The 23049-nt window shown below is 35.5% G+C and overlaps 1 protein-coding gene across 8 annotated transcripts in view; it reads right to left on the bottom strand.

Annotated features, from left to right (window-relative positions):
- Positions 1-23049, bottom strand: part of LOC115223970 (histone-lysine N-methyltransferase, H3 lysine-79 specific-like) — a 204026-nt gene that overhangs the window by 131784 nt on the left and 49193 nt on the right. For all 8 annotated transcript variants that reach the window (XM_036512732.1, XM_029794725.2, XM_029794728.2 and 5 more), the window contains exons 3-5: positions 4130-4204; positions 2909-2972; positions 1026-1160 (exon numbers count right to left, since the gene is read on the bottom strand). In XM_036512732.1, coding sequence (XP_036368625.1) covers positions 1026-1160; positions 2909-2972; positions 4130-4204 — 274 coding nt within the window. The remainder of the gene's footprint in view (positions 1-1025; positions 1161-2908; positions 2973-4129; positions 4205-23049) is intronic.

The raw sequence follows: 23049 nt of genomic DNA, 5'->3' as shown, positions 1-23049 counted from the left end.
AAAGGTTTTGTAAGGGATAACAATGTTATCCATGTATAAGAAACTCCCATATTTTTTAACCTAATTTTTAACAAAAAGGGTTCCTTATACACGTTAAAATACGGTATATAATAATACTTTGAATGTAGCACCTAGGAAACAGTAAACGTAACTACCTAATCAACGACAGGTATTACTGTTAGTGTGTGCGTGTGTGTGCATATGTGTGTGTATATATATATATATAGAGAGAGAGAGGCACAGGAGTGGCTGTGTGGTAAGAAGCTTGCTTCCCAACTACATGGTTCCAGGTTCAGTTCCAGTGCATGGCACCTTGAATAAGCGTCTTCTACTATTGCCTCAGGCTGACCAAAGCCTTCTGAGTGGATTTGGTAGATGGAAACTGAAAGAAGCCAGGCATATATATATGTGTGTGTGTGTACGTACATATTTGTGTGTGTGTGTGTACATACGTATTTGTGTCTGTGTTTGTCCTCCAGCCATCATTTGATCGCCAATGTTGGTATGTTTATGTCCCCGTAACTTGGTTTGGCAAAAGAGGCTGGTCTTGCTTTGCCTTGGCATCAGATTTGGACTCTGTGTTTGATTACAGGCCATGCACATACATGTGGGCGGGTGTGTCCACTTAGTGTGTACAAGAGATGCCTGTTGTGTGCATGTGTGTGTTTATGTAATTCCAATTAAAATTACATACCTTACACACAAGCTAATGAGAAAACCTCTATGTGGTCACTCACGCTTTTAGAAATAGCAGCTAGAAAAAAACTCCCTTAAATCACACTTGGTATTAGGAAAGATAAGGACACAGATAATTAAGTCCTTCCTACATGCCTTTGAAAAGACAGAACCAAGATTAGCAATAACAAGATCTCCTACACACAGAGTATTCTTCATGATGTGGACATCCTACTTGAATGCAAGAACATGGATTCTCACCAATAAATCAAATTCCTCAAAAACACTTTGCTAGTTGAAAGGCTGAATTGAAAAGAGAGAAATGGTGGTAGCAATGCCTCTGATCTTACCTCAGGTGAAAATGGTTCATACTGATTAAGTTTCTCAGGATCTGTGACTGCATGGTTGTAACATTGTTGTAAAATGTGCTTCAATAGGTTCGTGGTTGGCCTTTTAAACATATGCGTGGGACGGGGGGCTCCTTTCTGCAGGAGGAGAGAGAAGAGAAACAGGCATTTAAAATACATCACATTTACATTTAACTCTTTAGCATTGAAGCTAGACATATTTAGCCCAGACATTCTACCTGTTTCATGTTCAAACTGGCCAGATCTGATCTCTTACACCAACCCTACAATGTTATTCTAATAATAAATTATCATCATCATCGTTTAGCATCCGCTTTCCATGCTAGCATGGGTTGGACGGTTCAACTGGGGTCTGGGAAGCCAGAAGGCTGCACCAGACTCCAGTCTGATCTGGCAATGTTTCTACGGCTGGATGCCCTTCCTAATACCAACCACTCATTTAAATTTCAAAGCTACAAGATAATACATGATTAATTCAAAATCCTCAAGGATTTTTGTCTTGCGGTGTTGGTACCATGCAAAAAGCATCCAGTCCACACTGTGAAGTGGTTGGTGTTTGGAAGGGCATCCAGCTGTAAAAACCATGCCAAAACTGACCTCGTCTGTGCTTGTGCCATGTAAAAAGCATTCTATCCACTCTGCTGGGTAGTTGGTGTTAAGAAGGGCAAAACTGTGCCAAACAGACACAGAAGTCTGGTGCTGGCTCCTGCCAGGCCAGCTCCTGCCAAACCATCTAACTCATGCCAGCATGGGAGGTGGATGTTAAACAATATTGATAAATGTGAATGAATGAGCATTACATTTTACAACATAATCTGAATGCTAAAAGGTGCAACAGACAGAAGGAAGATTCAACTGACTATGATGACCTCATTGAGCAAATTCCATAATGATTTCCTTATTGATCAGGATAAAGCTTTTAGAGCTAAGAAAACTTTGGAGCAAGATGTAGAACTGTTTATATTTTTCTTGATAGTTAATACAGTTGGCAAAACTAATCTATACAGTGATTCCATACAGGGATTTGGCCTCTATTTACTGAAAAACCTAATACTTTACCAATCACCCAAAAACCTTTTCTTAACCCTTTTGATATAAACTAGCCACAAACGACCACTCGGTTCAAAGTCTCCCTTGACCACAAGTGGCCTGAACTCTTTACATGAACACTACCCTGTACATAACTCCATGTCCCCCTACATGGCCTTGCTTTTTGTTTTTTGAGCCAAACTAACTAACTACTTCTGGTTCTTTAATACAAAATCACCTTACATCATAGTTTTATCTAATAAATTACAAAGTTATTACCATATTTTCTGGCATCCAAGTCAAAATTTCTAGATCAAAATTTACAGCCAAAAACGGTAAGTCAGCTTATACATCAAGACAACTTGTGAAATGTAGCAGGATTTGGAAAAATAGTGACAATGTTTGAATATTTACACAACATGTTTATGTTATATATACATCAACAAGCATACTAGAAAATACGGTACACTAAATCCCTTGAAATTCAAAATTAATTGAAATAGATATTTTTTTTTTAACTGTATTGTTATGAAATGGTCAAGTACAATAGGAAAAGTCTCCAAACCATCTGAAATATTCTTTTATGCAAGAGCATTTCAATCTTTGAACAATGTACTATATTCAGCTGGTCGATATATTTTAGGTTGAATTAATTATAATACATTTTCAACCTTCTCCAGTAGCTCCACGTACAACTAACAACAACTGCTATGATGACTAAAAACAACACAGAGAATGCTTCAGTTAACAAATTTTAAAATTTTAATAACTTATGATGATGTAAAAATGAAGAGAAAAAAAAGTGTAGAGAAAGAAAGGAAAAAGGGTCCACTTACTAACTGCAAGATGCTGTCAATAGCTTTATTATAGCGATCACATAAGCTCTTCATGCTTTCATAACTGTAGAAAGAAGAAACAAATAAATAAATATTAAGTTGCCACTACACTGGTATTCACATTATTTCTCCATCAATGAGAATGAACAACAATAACAGACAGCAACTTCTTTTGATTTGGATGCAGTTGCTTTCATTTTGTTTAAAACTTTGTCTTCTAATGTTTATCGTTTTTTGTTTTTTTTGATACACAACTATCATGCACAAAATCCGTTTTATGATTAAGTAAAAATTATTTACATTATTTACATTTGATGGATGTTTGTCCTCTGGCTGATATACCCTCAAGCTTTCATCAGGTGTGTGTATATATATATATATATATATATATATATATATGACAGACTTCTTTCAGGTTCTGTCAACTAAATCCACTCATAAGGCTTTGGTTGGCACAAGGCTACAGTAGAAGACACTTTCCCAAGGTGCCATGCAGTGGGACTGAACCCAGAACCATTAGGTTGGGAAGCAAACCTCCCACTCACAAGGCATCAGCCAATCCGAAGCCATAGAAGATGACACTACTTGTCTAATGTGCGATCAAACCTGAGAAAAAAAACCACCTGGTTACAAAGCAAATTTCTTAACCACAGAGCCATGCTTGCACCTACAGAAAACCTAACATTTATCTCTGATGGTAAGCAGGCACACGCACACACACCATTATATACCCATTATGACACCATTTAGAAAATTTACATAATGACTGGAGCAGGTTATTTTAATTGTATGCCATTCATACAGTAATAAAAGGCAGGGCACAACTAATCCCTGTATACTTTACCCCCATTACAAGAACCCTGATGGGATGGTCATGGCTGGAATGCCTTTCCTCATAGGACTGTTTGATCAAGGCTGACATGGGTTAGGCTAGATAATAAGTCTGCAAAACTATTTACAAGACCCTTTGAACTAGCCCCAGATCATATGATTACATTAATTCTCTGTAAAACTCATAATGTTTTAAAAATTAGGAAATGACTCAAATTATCTATACCCCACCAGCCCCACTCCTCTAATCATTATATATATATATATATATATATATATATATATATATATATCCACTAAACTATGCACACCAAACAAAGCTAAAAGAAAAAAACATGTTAATAATACAATGAAGATATACATACATACATACATACAAAAATACCTTACCTTTTAGAGTCATAGTCCTGTAGAATTTGGTTCTCCAAAACTTCTTTCAAATCTGGGAAATCCTCACAAGCCCACCTAAGAGTAAAAAAAATAATGGTTATTTCTTCTTTATTGAATAATAATAATGATAATGATGATAATAATAATAATAATAATAATATAATAATAATAATGATGATGATGATGATGATCTCACATATTGACACAAGGTCAGCAATTTCAGGGATGGGTTTAATTACCAGTATTTCACTGGTACATCTTTTTCTATAATAATAATAATAATCCTTTCTACTATAAGCACAAGACCTGAAATTCGGGGGAGGGGCTAGTTGACTACATCGACTCCTCCCCCACCTCCCAGTATGCAACTAGTGCATAACTGGTACTTAGTTTATCGACTCCCAAAAGAATGAAAGGCAAAGTCAACCTCGGAGAAATTTGAACTCAGAATGTAGCGGGAGACCAAATACCACTAAGTATTTCGCCCAACGTGCTAACAATTTTGCCAGCTCACTGCCGTAATAATATATATATATATATATATATATATATATATATATATATATATATCTTTATATATAAAAGTGAAGTTGTGTGAGTGTCTGTCTCCTACCATTTAGATTCCTAACTACTCCCACATTTTGCGGTGCAGTTTAACCAAAAGCGGGTATCTTATAGTCGTGATTCATATCGAGCCCTTCTGGGTATTAGCACACGTCTACGATGAGTCTACGATTTAAAAAAGAATTTACCATCATTTTTTCCCATTTTTAATGCATTTTCTGCTATTATATAAGAGAAGTAACTCTCTAAAAATGCTTATATAGTTATTTCCCTTACAAACCCGAGCAATGCCAGGCAATACTGCTAGTATATATATAAAGCAGAGTTTGATATTTTGAAAAAATTATGAGAATATATCCTTTATATTTATTGTTTACTAATCTAAGTAAGAACAACAGTAACCAGGGCAATACTGGAACATTCTGCTAGTAATAATAATTCATGAACATTGATGTAACTCTTCGTGAAGGTAAATAACCAATAAGAAGAGTGTGGTATGATTTGTAATAAACAGAGATTAGCTCTGTATATTGAATTGAACAATATTTCAATAGTATATCTATTTTCCTCAAGTTCCTTTTTCATCTTGAACCTGGGGGAGAAAGACATAATGTTGAAATATTGTGCAATTCAATAAACAGAATCAATCTCTGTTTATTACAAGTTATATTGTGCTCTACTTATTGCTTGATAATAATAATAATAATAATTCTGCTCAATACCACAGATTTGCTTGTCAGTTGTTTGACCTTAACCAGTTGAGCATGCCCCTTAGTGGCTGACGATATGTGCATCTCTGATCACGAGCAGAAGTAGTGGGGGAGCATCATAGCCATGTGTAGAGAGGGATTCTTTGGGGTTTGAATAATTCACCTCTGGAAACATGGGTGTTTCGTTCAACGTCCTTAAATAACCCTTATTCAGGGACCTTTTGAGCGGGATGGGTTACTCGATCTGAAGAAAATTCTAACTGGGCTCCACCTGCAAGGTCATGTGCTGTTTATCTTGATATGAGATCACCATGTCGCGCACATATGGTTGTGATGCATGTGCCTGGTGTACCCTTATCAGACGGGTAGTCATGATGGGTATACTGGGCTTCATATATTTTACCCCAGTGTCACTTTGATGGCATGCTCTGCTCTCTCACTCAATAATAATAATAATAATAATAATAATAATCCTTTCTTTTCTACAATAAGCACAAGGCCTGAAACTGAGGGAGGGGATGGTCCATTACATCAACCCCAGTACTTGTCTGGTACTTTTTCATTGACCTCCAAAGGATGAAAGGCAAAGTCAACCTTGGTGGAATTGGAACTCGGAGTGTAGCAACGGACAACATGCTGCAAAGGATTTCACCCGACGTGCTAACGGCTCTGCCAACTCGCCACCTAATAATAATCCTTTCTACAATAGGCAGAAGGCCTGAAATTTTGGGCGGAGAGGGCTAGTCAATTACATTGACCCTAGTGCTCAACTGGTACTTATTTTATGGGCGCCAAAAAGAAAGGCAAAGTTGACCTCAGAACCTAAAGAACCAGAAGAAATTCCATCAAGCGTTTTGTCTGTTGTGCTAACAATCCCAATGAGCTCACAGCAGTAGTGGTAATAACAATAATATAATTTGAGGGAGGGGGCAGAGAATGAGAGGTTGCACAGTTTAGATGTAGAGTGCAGATTTGGTCAGAGGGACCCAGTTGCACAATATTGGAAAATGCAAATGTGGCATATGGTAGCCCTTTATTTAACCCTTTAACATTTAAACCAGCCATATCCAGCCAAGATATTCTACCTGTTTTATACTGAAACTGACCAGATCCAGCCTGTCACACTTACCCTACAATGTTATTCTAGAAATAAAGAATCGTATCTTCAAAATCTTGAAGGTACAAGACATTATATGGTTATTTTTAAAATAAAGAATATATCTTTAAAATCTTGAAGGTACAAGACATTATATGGTTAATTTTTAAAAATGTGGATCCGAATGCTAAAACATTTAAAACAGCCATATCCAACTAAAATATTCTTATTTGTTTTATGGTCAAACCAACCAGACCTAACCTCTCACACCTACCTGACAATGTTGTTCTAACAATATACAAGCACACCACTGAAATCTTGAAGCTATGAGATACTACGTGGTTAATTTTAAAATTATGGATAAATAAGCATTATATTTAATAAATTAATCTAAATGCTAAATGGTTAAATATATAGTACAGGTATCAAACCTCTTATCCAGATTCCAGAAATCTAGGAATACTTACTGTGCGATATTGTGCAATATACAATAAGTATATTGAGTAAACAGACCCTGTTTTTGAAGATGGTTAATTTGCATACAGTGTGAAGAAAATAGTCTTGTTTTTTTTTTACTTTCTTAAGTGGAGTGATAAAGATTAACCCTTTAGCATTTAAACTGGCCATATCTGGCCACAATATTCTCTCTTTACTCTTTTACTTGTTTCAGTCATTTGACTGTGGCCATGCTGGAGCACCGCCTTTAGTCGAGCAAATCGACCCCGGGACTTATTCTTTGTAAGCCCAGTACTTATTCTATCGGTCTCTTTTGCCGAACCGCTAAGTGTCGGGGACGTAAACATACCAGCACCGGTTGTCAAGCAATGCTAGGGGGACAAACACAGACACACAAACATACACACACACACATATACATATATATATACGACAGGCTTCTTTCAGTTTCCGTCTACCAAATCCACTCACAAGGCTTTGGTTGGCCCGGGGCTATAGCAGAAGACACTTGCCCAAGATGCCACGCAGTGGGACTGAACCCGGAACCATGTGGTTGGTTAGCAAGCTACTTACCACACAGCTACTCCTGCGCCTATTCTACCTATTTTATATATAAACCAGCCAGATCTGGCCTCTTGTACACATCCTACCATGTCATTCTAATAAGAAACAATCACATAATTAAAATCTTAAAAGCTATGAGATAGTGCATGATCAATTCAAGACAATGTGAATAAGTAGCATTTCAGTTGACAGAGTGAAGGCTCATGGCCCATTGGTTAGAGCGTTGGACTCACAATCATGAGGTAATGAATTCGATTCCTGGACCAGGCTGTATGTTGTGTTCTTGAGCAAGACACTTTATTTCAACTTGCAAAATCACTGGTGCCAAGCTGAATCAGCCTTTGCCTTTCCCTTGGATAACAGTGGTAGTGTGGAGAGACGGGGGCTGGTATGCATGGGTAACTGCTAGTCTCCTATAAACAACTTTGCCTGGATTTGTACCTTGCAGGGGAACTTTCTAGATACAATCCTATGGTCATTCATGACTGAAGGAGAGGAGGGGCTTTACCCTTTACCCATGACAGAATAATCTGAAAGCTAAAGGGTTAAACACACTCTGCTTTAGAAGTGCACCCTTTCGTTACCAACCCGGCTGAAACCGGCTCTGGTTCTTTAGTATAAATGTCTTGTTTTCATAAGTTTTGAATTCATATCTTCCACCAAATCTTAGTCATAATTTATGTTCCTAACACTAGCTGAATGATAACTATGTTATTTTACTAAATTCTTTGTTATATTTAAAATTATTGGAAGAAACACAGAGCATCTCAAAATAAATACAGTAACAAAAGGGTTAATTTGGGCTTGTAGCTGTCAAATAAAGCCATGTTCTTTACTTTCCTTTGTTTAATTTTCATCTTAAAGACATTAGAATGTACACTTGATTCAGTATGAGATATTTTAAATATTCTAAGAATTAACAAATATCAAACAAACCCTGCGTTAGATGTGTATTAATTTGCATCTGTTAAATACAATTTCACTCTTACTTTACATAGCTGACTTATATTTTAAGTATATATTTAACCCTTTAGTGTTTAAACCGGCCATATCCGGCCCAAATATTCTATATGTTTGATATTCAAACTGGCCATATCTAGCCTATCACACCTAACCTACATTGACATTCTAAAAATAAACAATCATATCATTGAAACCTCAAAGCTATAACATAATGCATGATTAATTCAAAACAATTTGAGTGAAAAAGTATTACATTTAATAGAGAAATTTGAACATCAAAGGGTTAAAGTGTCTCCAGAAAACCAGAAAATTCAGAAATTTTGGATCCTTCTGGTCTCACCCAAGCTTGCCAAAATAATTGATCTAACATTGCATACCTATCTCTATAATGCTAAGTAGTGAACCACTTATCTTCCACAATGAAAACTTTAAAAGTAGGAGTAAAATTGAAATTTTCTTTTCGAAATATATTCTTTCTGTAGAACATTTTTTCTCAAGATCTGAGTTTAAAACCAAGCTTCAATGGCTAGCATTAAGGGCTTAACTATACAACAATTTAAATTGGTGGTAATACAGGGAATCAAACTGCCTAAACCCTCTAATTCAATTTAGAGTAATTAATCCAAAATTACTTTACTTCGTCTCAGATGGAGTCTGCAAATTCATGTACATGTATTAAAAAATATATAAATTAATTGCAGACCCAAATCCGAAATTAAAATTCCATATGTGTAAGTAGGACACAGTTCAACAACCTTGTCAGTATAAATTATTGTTCTTTTTCTTCTTTTACTTGTTTCAGTCATTTGACAGTGGCCACACTGGAGCACTGTCTTAAAGAGTGTTTTTAATCAAAGAAATCAACCCCAGGACTTATTCTTTGTAAGCCTAGTGTCTATTTTAACAGTCTCATTTGCCGAACTGCTAAGTTACGGGGATGTAAACACACCAACATCAGCTGTCAAGCAATGATGGGGAGACAAACATAGACACAAAGACACACACATACGTGTGTGTGTGTGTGTGTGTAGGACAGATTTCCTCAGTTTCTGTCTACCAAATTCATTCACAAGGCATCGGTCAGTCCGAGGCTATAGTAGAAGACACTTGCCCAAAGTACCACACAGTGGGGCTGAACCCAGAACCATATGGTTGAGAAGCAAGCTTCTTACCACACAGCCACACCAAACTTGCTTCCCAACAATATGATCTTAGGTTCAGTCCTACTGCAAGGCACCTTGGGCAAGGGTCTTCTACTATAGCTCTGAGTTGATCGAAGCCTTATGAATGGATTTGATAAGTAGAAACTGAAGGAAGTACATGCACACGTGTGTGTGTGTGTGTGTGTGTGTGCCCTTGTCTCAAAATCACGTGATGGTTGTAAATGAGCATCACCATCATACAAGCAGGGTTGTTCATTTCCAGTCTTCCATGGAAAACATGTCTGACTATGGAAAAATACTGATTTCAAATTTATAATAAAAGTTGACATTTTTTTTTCATCTTATATTTATTTTGTAAACAAATAATGCAATATTACATAAGCATTTTATAATATTTCTCTCTTTTCTGGAAACTAGCAACATACCAGCAGCTGATGGCTTGCAGACCGGCACAGGTCCATGGACCACCACTTTGAGTAGCACTGTTCTAAGGTACTGAAATGGATCAGACCCTTTATGGTATTTGATTTTGTTGTCATATATTTTAAAGGAAATAACAGATTTCTAATATGTTTTTTCTTCTTTTTTTTTTTATTCTGAAGGGCCCTTTATCTACCTTTGTTTGTTATATTTCTAGAAATAAGATTTGATCTAATTGCAGCATCATTTTGATTGCATGGGCAGGACAAAATCATGTATGAGATTCTTTACGGCCAAATGTCCTTTTTGTTGGCAACCCCACTTTTTTTTCCAAGGTTATCAAACTACAGACCTATTTTGAATGGAGAGCTAGAAACAAATGTCACTAGTTGAATAAGCCTTTGTTTACAAAGATTGCCCAACATGTTAGGAAACTCAGATCTGCTTTCATGGTGGATTACATACAAGCAAGTGGCATCAGTTACAAACTTGTAAACATGAATAAAATACAAACACACTCACAGTGCTTTGGTTGGCTTAGGGATTCAAAGGTGCTGTGCAGTGGGACTGAACCCATAACTATGTGGTTGGAAAGTGAACTTAAAAACAATGGAAATTAAATTGTTCTAAGTCTATTTTTTTAATATTGTTATATTTGGGGATGGTCATATTTTTGCCCAATTAACCACGAATACAATAAACTTAATGTTCACTTCACCTTTATTATTATTATTATTATTATTATTATTATTTGTGTCTTTTGGAATCTTTCTGTGGTGTTTATCCTTATCTGATAAGGATACACACCACAGAAAGAATGAACTCAACAAAACAGGAGACACTTAGGATGGAGAGGTTACAGGATGTGTGACAAAAGGTTTCAGAGAAAGGACACTAAAACAAAATTGATAATAAAGTGGAAGTGAAAACTAATTTATATATAATGCATGTGGTTAAATGGCAAAAATATGACCATCCCTAACTATAACAATATCTGTTTGAACACCCAATTTCACATCAGGAATCTTGCAAAACAAATATGCAATGTTTTTTTTTTATTACTTAAACTGCAAATTAACTGGATAAAAGCAGAGCTACTTTTGAATATGCATATGCTGGGCTACTAATTATCTTTTCTGGCTCCCCAGAATACTTCAGTAATCTTTCAATTTTACTCATATTATGGAGTGGCTGTGTGGTAAGTAGCTTCCGGGTTCAGTCCCACTGCATGGCATCTTGGGCAAATGTCTTCTGCTATAGCCCCGGGCCGACCAATGCCTTGTGAGTGGATTTGGTAGATGGAAACTGAAAGAAGCCTGTCGTATATGTGTATATATATATGTATATGTACGTGTGTGTGTTTGTGTGTCTGTGTTTGTCCCCCTAGCATTGCTTGACAACCGATGCTGGTGTGTTTAAGTCCCCGTCACTTAGCGGTTCGGCAAAAGAGACCGATAGAATAAGCACTGGGCTTACAAAGAATAAGTCCCGGGGTCGATTTGCTCGACAAAAAGGCGGTGCTCCAGCATGGCCGCAGTCATAATGACTGAAACAAGTAAAAAAGAAAGAAAGAGAGATACATATATGTGTGTGCATAAAAATATACACAAATACACATATATATAGATAAACATTCATAGCAGCAAAATTTGATTATAAATTATACAATTCAGTCATTATCAAGTCATTATCAATTTTCCAATATCTACTACTATTAATAGTTGACATTTTCAGTAAATTAATTGAAGATTTCAAGATAAAGATCTTTAAAAAACTTAATTAAATATTCATTAAAGCAGTTATGTTAAAAATTATTATGTATTAAAATGAAACAAGAAGTTTAACTGTGTAACAAAGGCATGACTGTGTGATAAGAAGTTTTCTACCCAACCACACAGTTTCAAGTTCAGTCCCACTGCGTGGCACCTTGGGCAAGTGTCTTCTACTATATCCACAGGCTGACCAAAGCCCTGTGAGAGGACTTGGTATAGAGAAACTGAAAGAAGCTCATTGTATATGTGTGCGTGTGTGTATTCTTTTACTCGTTTCAGTCATTTGACTGCAGCCATGCTAGAGCACCACCTTAAAGGTTTTTAGTCAAAGAAATCAACCCCAGGACTTATTCTTTGTAAGTACTTATTCTATCAATCTTTTTTGCCAAACCACTAAGTTACAGAGATGTAAGCACACCAACATCAGTTGTCAAGCGATGGTGAGGAGGGGGACAAACACAGACAAAAGACACACACATAAATATATACATACATATTAACAACAGGCTTCTCTCAGTTTCCATTTACCAAATCCACTCACAAGGTTTTGGTCAGACCAAGGCTATAGTAGAAGACACTTGCCCAAGTGCCATGCAGTGGGACTGAACCCAGAAGCATGTGGCTAGGAGGCAAGCTTCTTATTTCTTTATTGCCCACAAGGGGCTGAACATAGAGCGGACAAACAAGGACAGGCAAAGGTATTAAGTCGATTACATCAACCCCAATGCATGACTGGTACTTAATTTATCGACCCCGAAAGGATGAAAGCAAAGTTGACCTCGGCGGAATTTGAACTAAGAACGTAGCAACAGGCGAAATACCGCTAAGCATTTCGCCTGGTGTGCTAACGTTTCTGCCAGCTCACCGCAAGCTTCTTACCACACAGCCACACCTGTGCCTATATAAAATATATAATCAAGTGGTAAGGCTTCAACAAGTATAAAAGAACTCAATCATTTAAGAGAGTAAAGATAATGATATAATAAAAACCACAAATCTTGTTAAATAAAGCTACCCAAAAGACAACTGACAAACAGTCTTGTCTCAGCTTGAAAAATGGTGAATTAAATCATTTCAACTAGGAAACCCTGGGTAACTGTATTTAACAAGACTTAGTCTTAATTACAACACAGGCATGGTTGTGTGGTAAGAAGCTTTCTTCCCAACCACATGGTTCTGGGTTCAGTCCCACTGTGTGGCACCTTGGGGAAGAGTCTTCTACTATAGCCTCAGGCAGACCAAAGTTTGGTGAGTGGATTTGATAGATGGGAACTTAAGAATATATGTGTGCGCGTCTTTGTGCTTGTCCCCCACCACTGTCTGACAACCGATGTTAGTGTGTTTATGTCCCTGTAACTTATAGGTTTGGCAAAAGAAAAGAGACCAATAGAAGTACCAGGCTTTAAAAAAAATAAAGTACTGGGGTTATTCATTCTATCAGAATTCTTCATGGCATTGCTCCAGTATGGCCTGCAATATAATGACTGGAACAAGTCATTAAAAATAAAAAGATAATAGTTCTTCCTACTCCACCACCACCCCTGCATACAGGCATCCACCCACTGATGGTCACACTGGAATGCCTTTGACAGTAATGTATGTTCAGTCAGAGTTGACCTGGGGGTCACTAAACAACAACCACCTTTTATACTTCTGCTCCTCTCTATTCACAAACAAATCTATTTTCCAACAAACTAATAGTCATCTTGACAAGAGACCCCACTATTGTTTCGTGAAAGGAATGGGTGAGAGAGAGAGAGAGAGAGAAAGAGAGAGAAACACCACTGATAATAATGGTTGTGGTGTAGTACACTGCTGACTACAAACAACTGACTTGACTGGCAACTTGTTCTCTACTAACCAGCATGGAAAATGTCTCAACTTTGATCAACAAAGGTAAGTTAAGACAAACTGTAAACTTGACCTAGATCTTAGTCTAAATATAGAACTATTTTAGCCAGCCTACTAGAAGATGGAGAAAGGCCAGCACTACTCAAGTCCATCTGGTTGACATCCCCTCTATCTCTCCACACACACAGACATACGTTCTCCATAATTTTTTTTTTTTTTGCCTTGCTTCGATAACCTTTAAATAATTACAGAAATTCAGAATTCAGGATTCTTAAAGCAAGCAATTTATTATCATTAGTTATTATTATTATTTATTTTTTTTTTATTTAATTAGTATAGCAAAATGAGTCAGCCATCAGATAAAAAAAATGCCTAGCAATATTTTCTTACATTCCGTTACATTTTGAATTCAGATTTGCTTGTCATTCTTTTGTAATCAATAATAAAAAATACCAGCCAATACTATCAGCCACACAATGTGTGGCCTTGTGCCTAGTTACAATATTAATTGTTATATAAACAATGTCTAACATGAATGTGTCGCTTTAAAGTTGCCTGGTTTTTTTTTTCTTGTTTGTTTTTAGTCCATACCATTTATAAATGTGGAACACCACTACTAATTCATGGGTCACCAAGTTCAATCCTATTCACAGCAGCCAAGCTGGCAGAACTGTTAGCACACTGGACAAAATGCTTATTGGTATTTTGCCCAGTGCTATATTTCTGAGTTCAAATTCCATTGAGGTCCACTTTGCATGTCATCTTTTTGGGGGTCGATAAATTTAGTACCAGTGAAACACTGGAATGAATGTAATCAACTACCCTGCCAAATTTTAGACCTTGTGCCTATAGCAGAAAGGATTTTCATTATTATTATTATTATGTGGTTTTGCCTTTCATCCTTTCAAGGTCGATAAACTAAGTACCAGTTGAGTACTGGGGCTGGTGTAATCAACTAGCCCCTCCTCCAAATTTCAGGCCTTGTGACTTTTGTAGAAAGGATTATCGTTATTATTATTATTATTATTATTGAAGGTGGTGAGCTGGCAGAATTGTTAGCATGCTGGGCTTAATGCTTAGTGGTATTTTGACCATCACTACGTTCTGAGTTCAAATTCTGCCAAGATCAACTTTGCCTTTCATCCTTTTTGGGGTCAATAAATTAAGTACCAGTGAAACTCTGGGGATCAATGTATTCGACTAGACCCCTCCCCAAAAAATTTCAGGCCTTGTGCCTTCAGTAGAAAAGATTGTTATTATTATGTTTCTTGGCCAGGACACTACATTTTTCACTGTTCCATTTATCTAGTTCAATGTTTCCTAAACAAATTTTTTTTCTCTTACAGGAGCTTTGAAATACAATCCATGGCTCAAGAGAACCCCTACATCAGCAGTTCTCAACTGGAGTCCATATGAAATCCAGTGGTTCATGCAAGATTTTTGGGAGTCCATGCAAGCAAAATAGTAAGCTGGGGATTGAAAAGTCCCATGATTAAATGTTCCTTTGGATGTATGTATTGCAAGAAACAGCTAGGTTTCTTTCTCTAACATTTTACATAGTTCAACCTATACAAGTTAATGTGTGAAAAACAAAATAAAAATTTTGAAAGAAGGAGTTATAAAGCTAGTTTTTAAACATCAAATGACTATGGGAATCCACCAGAATAGAATAGCAAACAAAGGGGTCCATAGATAAAAAAAAAATATGGTCGAGAACCACTTCCCTACACTTTACTGATGAGGTCAGAATAAGACTTAACAGAATGGTCACCCATACTTGCCAGAAAAATTAAAGCATTAGTCATTGGTTAAGTTTTGTTTTTCATTTTTCATGTCATCAAATGATTATTTTGAGATAAGTTTTTAATGCTCCATATATTAAATGTTCAACACAAAACTACCAAACTATTTCTAAACATATGCAAATATATACTCAATCTCTCTCTCTCTCTCTCTCTCTCTCTCTCTCTCCCTCATGTGTGTGTGGGTGTAAAAACATGACAATTCTGGAAATCAACAATTTCAGTCAAGTAAGCATGAAGTCCTAAGATATTTTAAGCAGAGGAAATGAATTTGCAATATCCATACCTTTCTCAAAGCATACAGTATCAATGTAAGTGAACAGCAATTGGACACTAAAAATAGGTCACTGAGTACATATGTTCAGTGCGTATCCTTTAGTACACAATCACATACACACACACACACACACAGCAGACAGAATGTATGTATGAAAAATAATGAAAGTGTGTGTATACATATTTGAGACAGATAGCCAATATGTAAGAGAAAAATAAACATGTCTGTGATAAAGACAGGCAGTAACAAGTGATATAGTAGTTGAGAGAGAGGAAGAAGAGGGAGGATTGCAATAAAAGATTTAGTTGATATATAAACTGGGTACAATTCATGAGTGCCCTGTGAGTAGAGAGGACAATGATTTTTCAAGGGAAATACAAGTGTTGCAGAAATAAATTAAGGTATATCTAAAGACTCAGGTTGATTAAGTGAAGCCAAACAAGCAAGCAAGCAAAACATACTTCAGCAATTTTCTGTGGCTATTTTACTATGACTAAATGAATCAGTGTTCATTAACTAAACCAAGTGTAGTACTGGCTGCCTGGTTACAGGAAGAGAGGAAAAAACAAGACAGAACAATAAGTATAAATTTTCAGAATGCTTCTGTACATAAAACATAAAACAATTTGAAAGGTCATTCACCCTTGGAACCCTCAACTTTTTAACAGGTATTTTAAGGTTTATCTTTTCACCTGTTTCACTCATTAGTCTACAGTCATGCTGGAGCATTGAAAGGTTTAGTCAAATGAATTTAGCCCAGTACTTATTTTTCAAGCCTGGTACTTTATTCTATAAGTCTCTTTTTGTCGATCTGCTATATTACAGGGATGTGAACAAACCAACACTAGTTGTCAAGTGGTGGAGACTGGGGCTTCCTTCATTTTCTATCTGCCAAGTACACTCACAAGGCTTTGGTCAGCCTTAGGCTGTAGAAGAGAACAATTGCCTAAGGTGACATGCAGTGGGACTGAACTTGGAACCATGTCATTGAGAAGCAAATTTCTTAGCACACAGCCACAAAATTAAACATTATTTATACATTAGTGACAGAGGCAGTATTAGTAATGAGAGATAGGATTTATCCCGTCTTGAACATGAATGTTCTGTTAGAACAAACTATACTGTGGTAGATACCATGAGAGAAACTCTCACATTGGCTTTTGGTGCACTTTGCACCAAAAGCATAATATGAAAGTTATCGCTAGATGCACACAATAAGTCCACATAACTACATTTTATCGAAATTTTGGAAAGATATACCCAGTGTATTTATTAGACTGAGACCATGCTGGGGCACTGCTTCCAAAAATATTAGTTAAATGAATTGACCCCAATACTTTTTTTTTGAAGTTCTGTTACATATTCTATCAGACTCACTTGTCGAACTGCTAAGTCACACAGACATAAACATACCAACACCGGTTGTCAAGTAGTGTAGGGGACAAACACAGTCACAAGACACTCACACATAAACCAGGCTTCTTTCAGTGTCCGTCTACCAAATCCACTCACAAAGCTTTGGTCAGCCTGAAGCTGTAGTAGAAGACATTTACTTGCCCAAGGTGCCACGCAGTGGGACTGAACCTAAAACCAGGTGGTTGGGAAGCAAACCTCTTAACACACAACCAAATAATAATCTTATTGGAAGACAGAGAAGATTAAGCAGTTCCAATTTATAGGAAAATGAAGTCAAAATCTTACAGCTATACGTCAATTGATCTCTAATAGAATGTGATTGAAATAGAAAGAAAAGAGAGGATTTAATTTATTGGTCATTTAAATACAATATTTCCTGGGAATCAAGAGATTGCTGACTCACTGAAGAAAGATCTCACTTCAGCTTCATTGCATCCACATACAACAAATAAATCAATATATTAGGTTTTACATAGAAACAGTGACCAAGTTGTTTAAGGTATGGGAGCGAGTGGGATCTAAATCCGCACAATGATAGTTTAAAATCTCCCCCAAGAGCAGTATTGCATTCTGAGGCAAGACATTTTTCTATACTTGACTCAATATATCAATTATTCCAAATCCCAAAGTCTAATAATCTATAAAAGACTTGCAGCAACATCACTGTGTTAACTTAGTCGGTAGTGTGTGTCGGAGAGAAAGAGGGGAAGAAAGAAGAGAAGACATAGGCAAGCATCACAAAACCAACTTCAATTTAATTAAGCAGGTAAGATTTACATTTAAAAGAACAAAATAAACAAAACTAAACTAGATATTCTATGAAATAATTCTTGAAATATAAACTAATTAGCACTCATTTTGAAAGAAACTTAGTTTTTCAGATTTCTCTTAGAAATTTCTTTTAAAAAAACATTAATCCTCGCAGGAAGAAGAGACAAAAGCAGTAAAAAGAATCCCCATTAATTACTGTTAACTGTCTGTTCTGGTGATGATGATGAATGGTAGCTATGAGGATGAAAAGCTGGTGACATAAGTAGAGTACATTGTATCAGCTTGGAACAAATGGTAGAACATAAAAACAAGATTTAGCTAATAGATTTCTTCTTCAGTCAATAATGATGCCTTTATTAGAAGAGAAATTACAAAAGCTAAGTGAAGACAATAATAATAATGATGATAGTAATAATAATAATAATGATGATAAAAGAGATGTTTTATGTGGTTTGAAAAGATACAGTAATAAAAACGAATGGGGGTTGGAGTGTAAAATATAAATCCCTTATCTAAAATAAATTAGTTTTCTAAATGTACCGTCTTGACATTCATGATTTTATATGTGTGTGTATATATATATATATATATATATATATATATATATATACACACATACATACATACATACATACATACATACACACACACATAAATAAATATATACATAAATATAAACAGATATATATACACATATATATATATATACATAAATATTTATAGATATATATATACATATAATATACACATATATAGATAAAAATATATACATATATAAATATATGTACAGATATAGATATAAATATATACATATATAAATGTAGAGTTGAAATTTATAGAAAAACAAAAGATGAAAACAGGTGTTTGAACAGATATAAATATATACACACATAAATATATACACATATATAGATATAAATATATACATATACAGATATAAATATATACATATACAGATATAAATATATACATATATAGATATATATATATATATATATATATATATATATATATATAATATATATATACATATATATTATACACACCTAAGTATTATATACACTATATGCACACATACATAAAAAAAAAAATACTCAGATTTTTATAGAAAGGAACTATAGAACAATGAATAGAAGCCTAATTACCATACAATATGAATATTCTTCAACTCTACAGATTTCAATGATTAAACACACCACCACTACTGCCACCAAGTCTATACACGTTTATATAATGTAGCTAATTCTTTGGTTCATCTCATTCAAAAAAATGAACGAAAATGGAATACATAACTCCTACAAACTAAAAAAAAACGTGTATTTTCATTTCACAAATGGCCAATCTACAGAGCACTTTTTAAATATATTCTACAGGAATGTTCGAAGAAAGGTAGGGCTTTCAATGTCACACAAAACAAAACAGGAAGAAAAATGGTAAAAAAAAAGTCCAGAGCAGTTTTTTGGGTTTTGTTTCATTTTCTTTCTTTTTTGTTTTATTTTGGTTGAGTGGTAAGAAGTTTGCTTCCCAACCCATGATTTCGGATTCAGTCCCAATATGAAGTGCCTTGGGCAAGTGTCTTCTTCCATAACCAACCTAAGGTCAACTGAAGTGCTGCGAGTAGATTTGGTAGATGGAAATGGAAAGAAACCCACCATGTGTGTGTATTTGCATCCCAGCTTACCAGTTTTCAGTCAAACCGTTCAACCCATGCCAGCATGGAAAGCGGATGTTAACCCTTTAGTATTTAAACTGGCCATATCCGGCCAAAATAGCTAATCTGTTTTATGTTCAAACTGACCAGATCCAGGCTCTCACACCTACCCTACAATGTTATTCTACATTAAGTAATTACACCATCAAGATCTTGAAGACATGAGATAATGCATGATTAATTCAAATCAATGTGAATCAATAAGCATTATGTTTGATAGAATAATCTGAACACTAAAGGGTTAAATATTGATGATGATTATATATATATATGTTATATGTAAATATGTTATATATGCAGGGAATTCAGGTTTAATTTGATGATTTTGTCTTCTTTTTTTCAGGAACAGCTTCATGTATTGATAAACAGTGAATAGCATTGGAGAGCACAAACAAAGGTTGTAATTGAGAAAAAGTTAGCTGGCATGGAGAAATGAACGCCATCTGAATTTTGGAAAAGAGTTACCTGTATGATGATGACTCATGTCAGGTATCAAAATGCCAACATCAGACCTGCTGCTCAACACACTGTGAATACTATAAAGGTTGTAAGATGTGACATAGATATCATGAAAACCAAGTCTCCCTGAACTGCGGTGGTCTTTGGGTGTGCCTCCAGTGAAAGTATATATACATATATATATATATATTGTCTTCTTGCCGGTGGCACGTAAAAAGCACCAACCGATCGTGGCCGTTGCCAGCCTTGCCTGGCACGTAAAAAACACCCATTACACTCACTGAGTGGTTGGCGTTAGGAAGGGCATCCAGCTGTAGAAACATTGCCAGATTAGAGTGGAGCTTTCTGGCTTCCCAGACCCTGGTCGAACCGTCCAACCCATGCTAGCATGGAAGGCGGACGTTAAACGATGTCCAAGAAAAATAGTTCCACAATTTCTTGCTATAGAACTTGCACAGATGATTTGTTTATAGTGATCTATATAGTCTCTCCATCAAATCAACACTACCTGTACAGTTGCATGGTGTACTACATGTCAGATGTTGAAATGATCGCAGAGCAACATGAAATGTTTTGCTCAAGAATACAATGCACCACCCACTCTGACAATCAAAACAACAATCTCCCTCTTGTACACCTGTGTATATATGAATACGTATGTGTGTATCTATCTATCTACCTATATATATATATACTGTTCCATGATAGAAAATTCATCAAAAAAAGTACTTTATCTGGTGAGATATAAATATTATTTATTTAAAAACACAACACGTCTCTTACTCAATCTTTTTAGTTCATTATGATATGTGCTTTGTGCCCGACGAATGTGTTTGAGATATTTCTCAACATATAAGACCATCAGTCGCACTTTAAGACATGTATTGTGTCCTTTAAATGAATAATAATAGTTTATATAGACACACACACATACACATTTCCTTATAATCATTTATACTTAGAAACAATAACATTCCAAAGTCCATCAGTGTGTCAAGACTTTCTCAGCTTTATCTTGTAATAAGCACATCTTGTAATAAGCAGCAAAGGATCATGGGAATTAATGTAACAGTTGAAATCCTCATTGTCAAATTTAAAAATTAATTATTAACTTCTAGTTATTTCCATAGTTTGTTACCAATGTGAGTTGTATCTGATGTTAGGAAGTTCACTTCAGTCACATGGTTACAAGTATCTCTGGTTATCATCCTGGACTGACAAATGCTTTGCAAGTGAATTTGGTGCACAGAAACTGAATGAAGCCTGGCATATTGTTGTATCTGTCTGCTGATTTTCAATTTTGTTTTTTACTATTAATCCTTTTGATACCTCACCCAGGACTGCTTTTGGTTCAATGATCCAGACTCCTTGCTTTAAAGCAGTAGTTCTCAACTGGGGTCATATAGCCCTTGAGGGTCCATATAAGATTTTGTGTTTAAAATGTATGTCCAATATACTGGTTATACTTCTAAAATACACAAAGTATTTTCAATAATTTTTTTAATATAATTCTTAATAATATTTAATTATAAAAAATTAACAGAATTTTTTAAACACTGAATGGATATGAGTAAAATAGGAATCAAAGGACATCCACAAATGCAAAAAAATGTTTGAGAAACACTGCTTTAGAGTGAGTGATCTAAATTTTTTTAAAAACTTCTGTTAAAATTTCATGTTAAGTTTTTGTTTGAAATATCAAGCCTAATTGCAATGTTACTTTACTAAATTCTACATAATTTTCACCATTAATTGAAACAAAAACAATATTTCAACAGAAATATGATAAGAAAAGGGTTAATAAAGTTTCTGTAGTTAACATTTCAGAGTTTTTTTTTTTGGGGGGGGTGCCTTTTAGGTGTATATTTTTTCTCTATATAAGATGGAGGTGTTATGAACTTTGTTTAATATTGTAAAAGCTCCTTGCTGTAAAATGCATGGCAGATGTTTTGGGACAGGAAGCAACCAACAAAGCAATACTTATGCCAAAGTTTAAATTCCAGGCTGAAATAATTTTAGTTCACAAAAGAAACAACAGAGGTCTAAACCCTTTGATACCAAAACTAGCCTGAGACCAGCCATGGTTCTATGATATGAAGTTTCCTATTTTAAAGTGATCTAAATTAAAACCTTTCAACAAGATCTTTACCCTTTAGCATTCAGATTATTCTATTGTTTTGAATTTATCCTGCATTATCTCATAGCCTTGAGATTTTGATTATGTAACATGCAGGGTAGGTGTGAGAGTCTGTATCTGACCAGTTTGAACATAAAACAGGTAGAATATTTTGGCTGGATGTGGCTGGTTTAAATGATAAAAGTTTATGATAATTTATGTTCCAAAAACTAGCTAAAGTGTTATTTGATTCTCTCTTTACTCTTTTACTTGTTTCAGTCATTTGACTGCGGCCATGCTGGAGCACCGCCTTTAGTCAAGCAAATCGACCCCAGGACTTATTCTTTGTAACCCCAGTACTTATTCTATCGGTCTCTTTTGCCGAATCGGTTGTCAAGCAATGCTAGGGGAACAAACACAAACATACATGCACATATATACGACAGGCTTCTTTCAGTTTCCGTCTACCAAATCCACTCACAAGGCTTTGGTCGGCCCGAGGCTATAGTAGAAGACACTTGCCCAAGGTGCCATGCAGTGGGACTGAACCCGGAACCATGTGGTTGGTAAACAAGCTACTTACCACACAGCCGCTCCTGCGCTTATGATAATTTATGTTCCAAAAACTAGCTAAAGTGTTATTTGATTAAATTCTTATTTTGAAAATTAATCACAACAAAAGCAAGAACATGGTAGCAAACCAGCTAAGATGAGTGTAAGGTGGCTATTGTTATAATAAATCCATCAAATCCAAATTGGCAAGGAAAAAATTACGCACATGTCAAAGCAATGAAGGTAACTATATAATG

This window comes from Octopus sinensis, linkage group LG24 (genome assembly GCF_006345805.1).
Source record: "Octopus sinensis linkage group LG24, ASM634580v1, whole genome shotgun sequence".
NCBI classification, from domain to species: domain Eukaryota; kingdom Metazoa; phylum Mollusca; class Cephalopoda; order Octopoda; family Octopodidae; genus Octopus; species Octopus sinensis.
The sequence above is the reverse complement of the archived record's forward strand: the minus strand, read 5'-3'. Positions and strand labels throughout refer to the sequence as shown.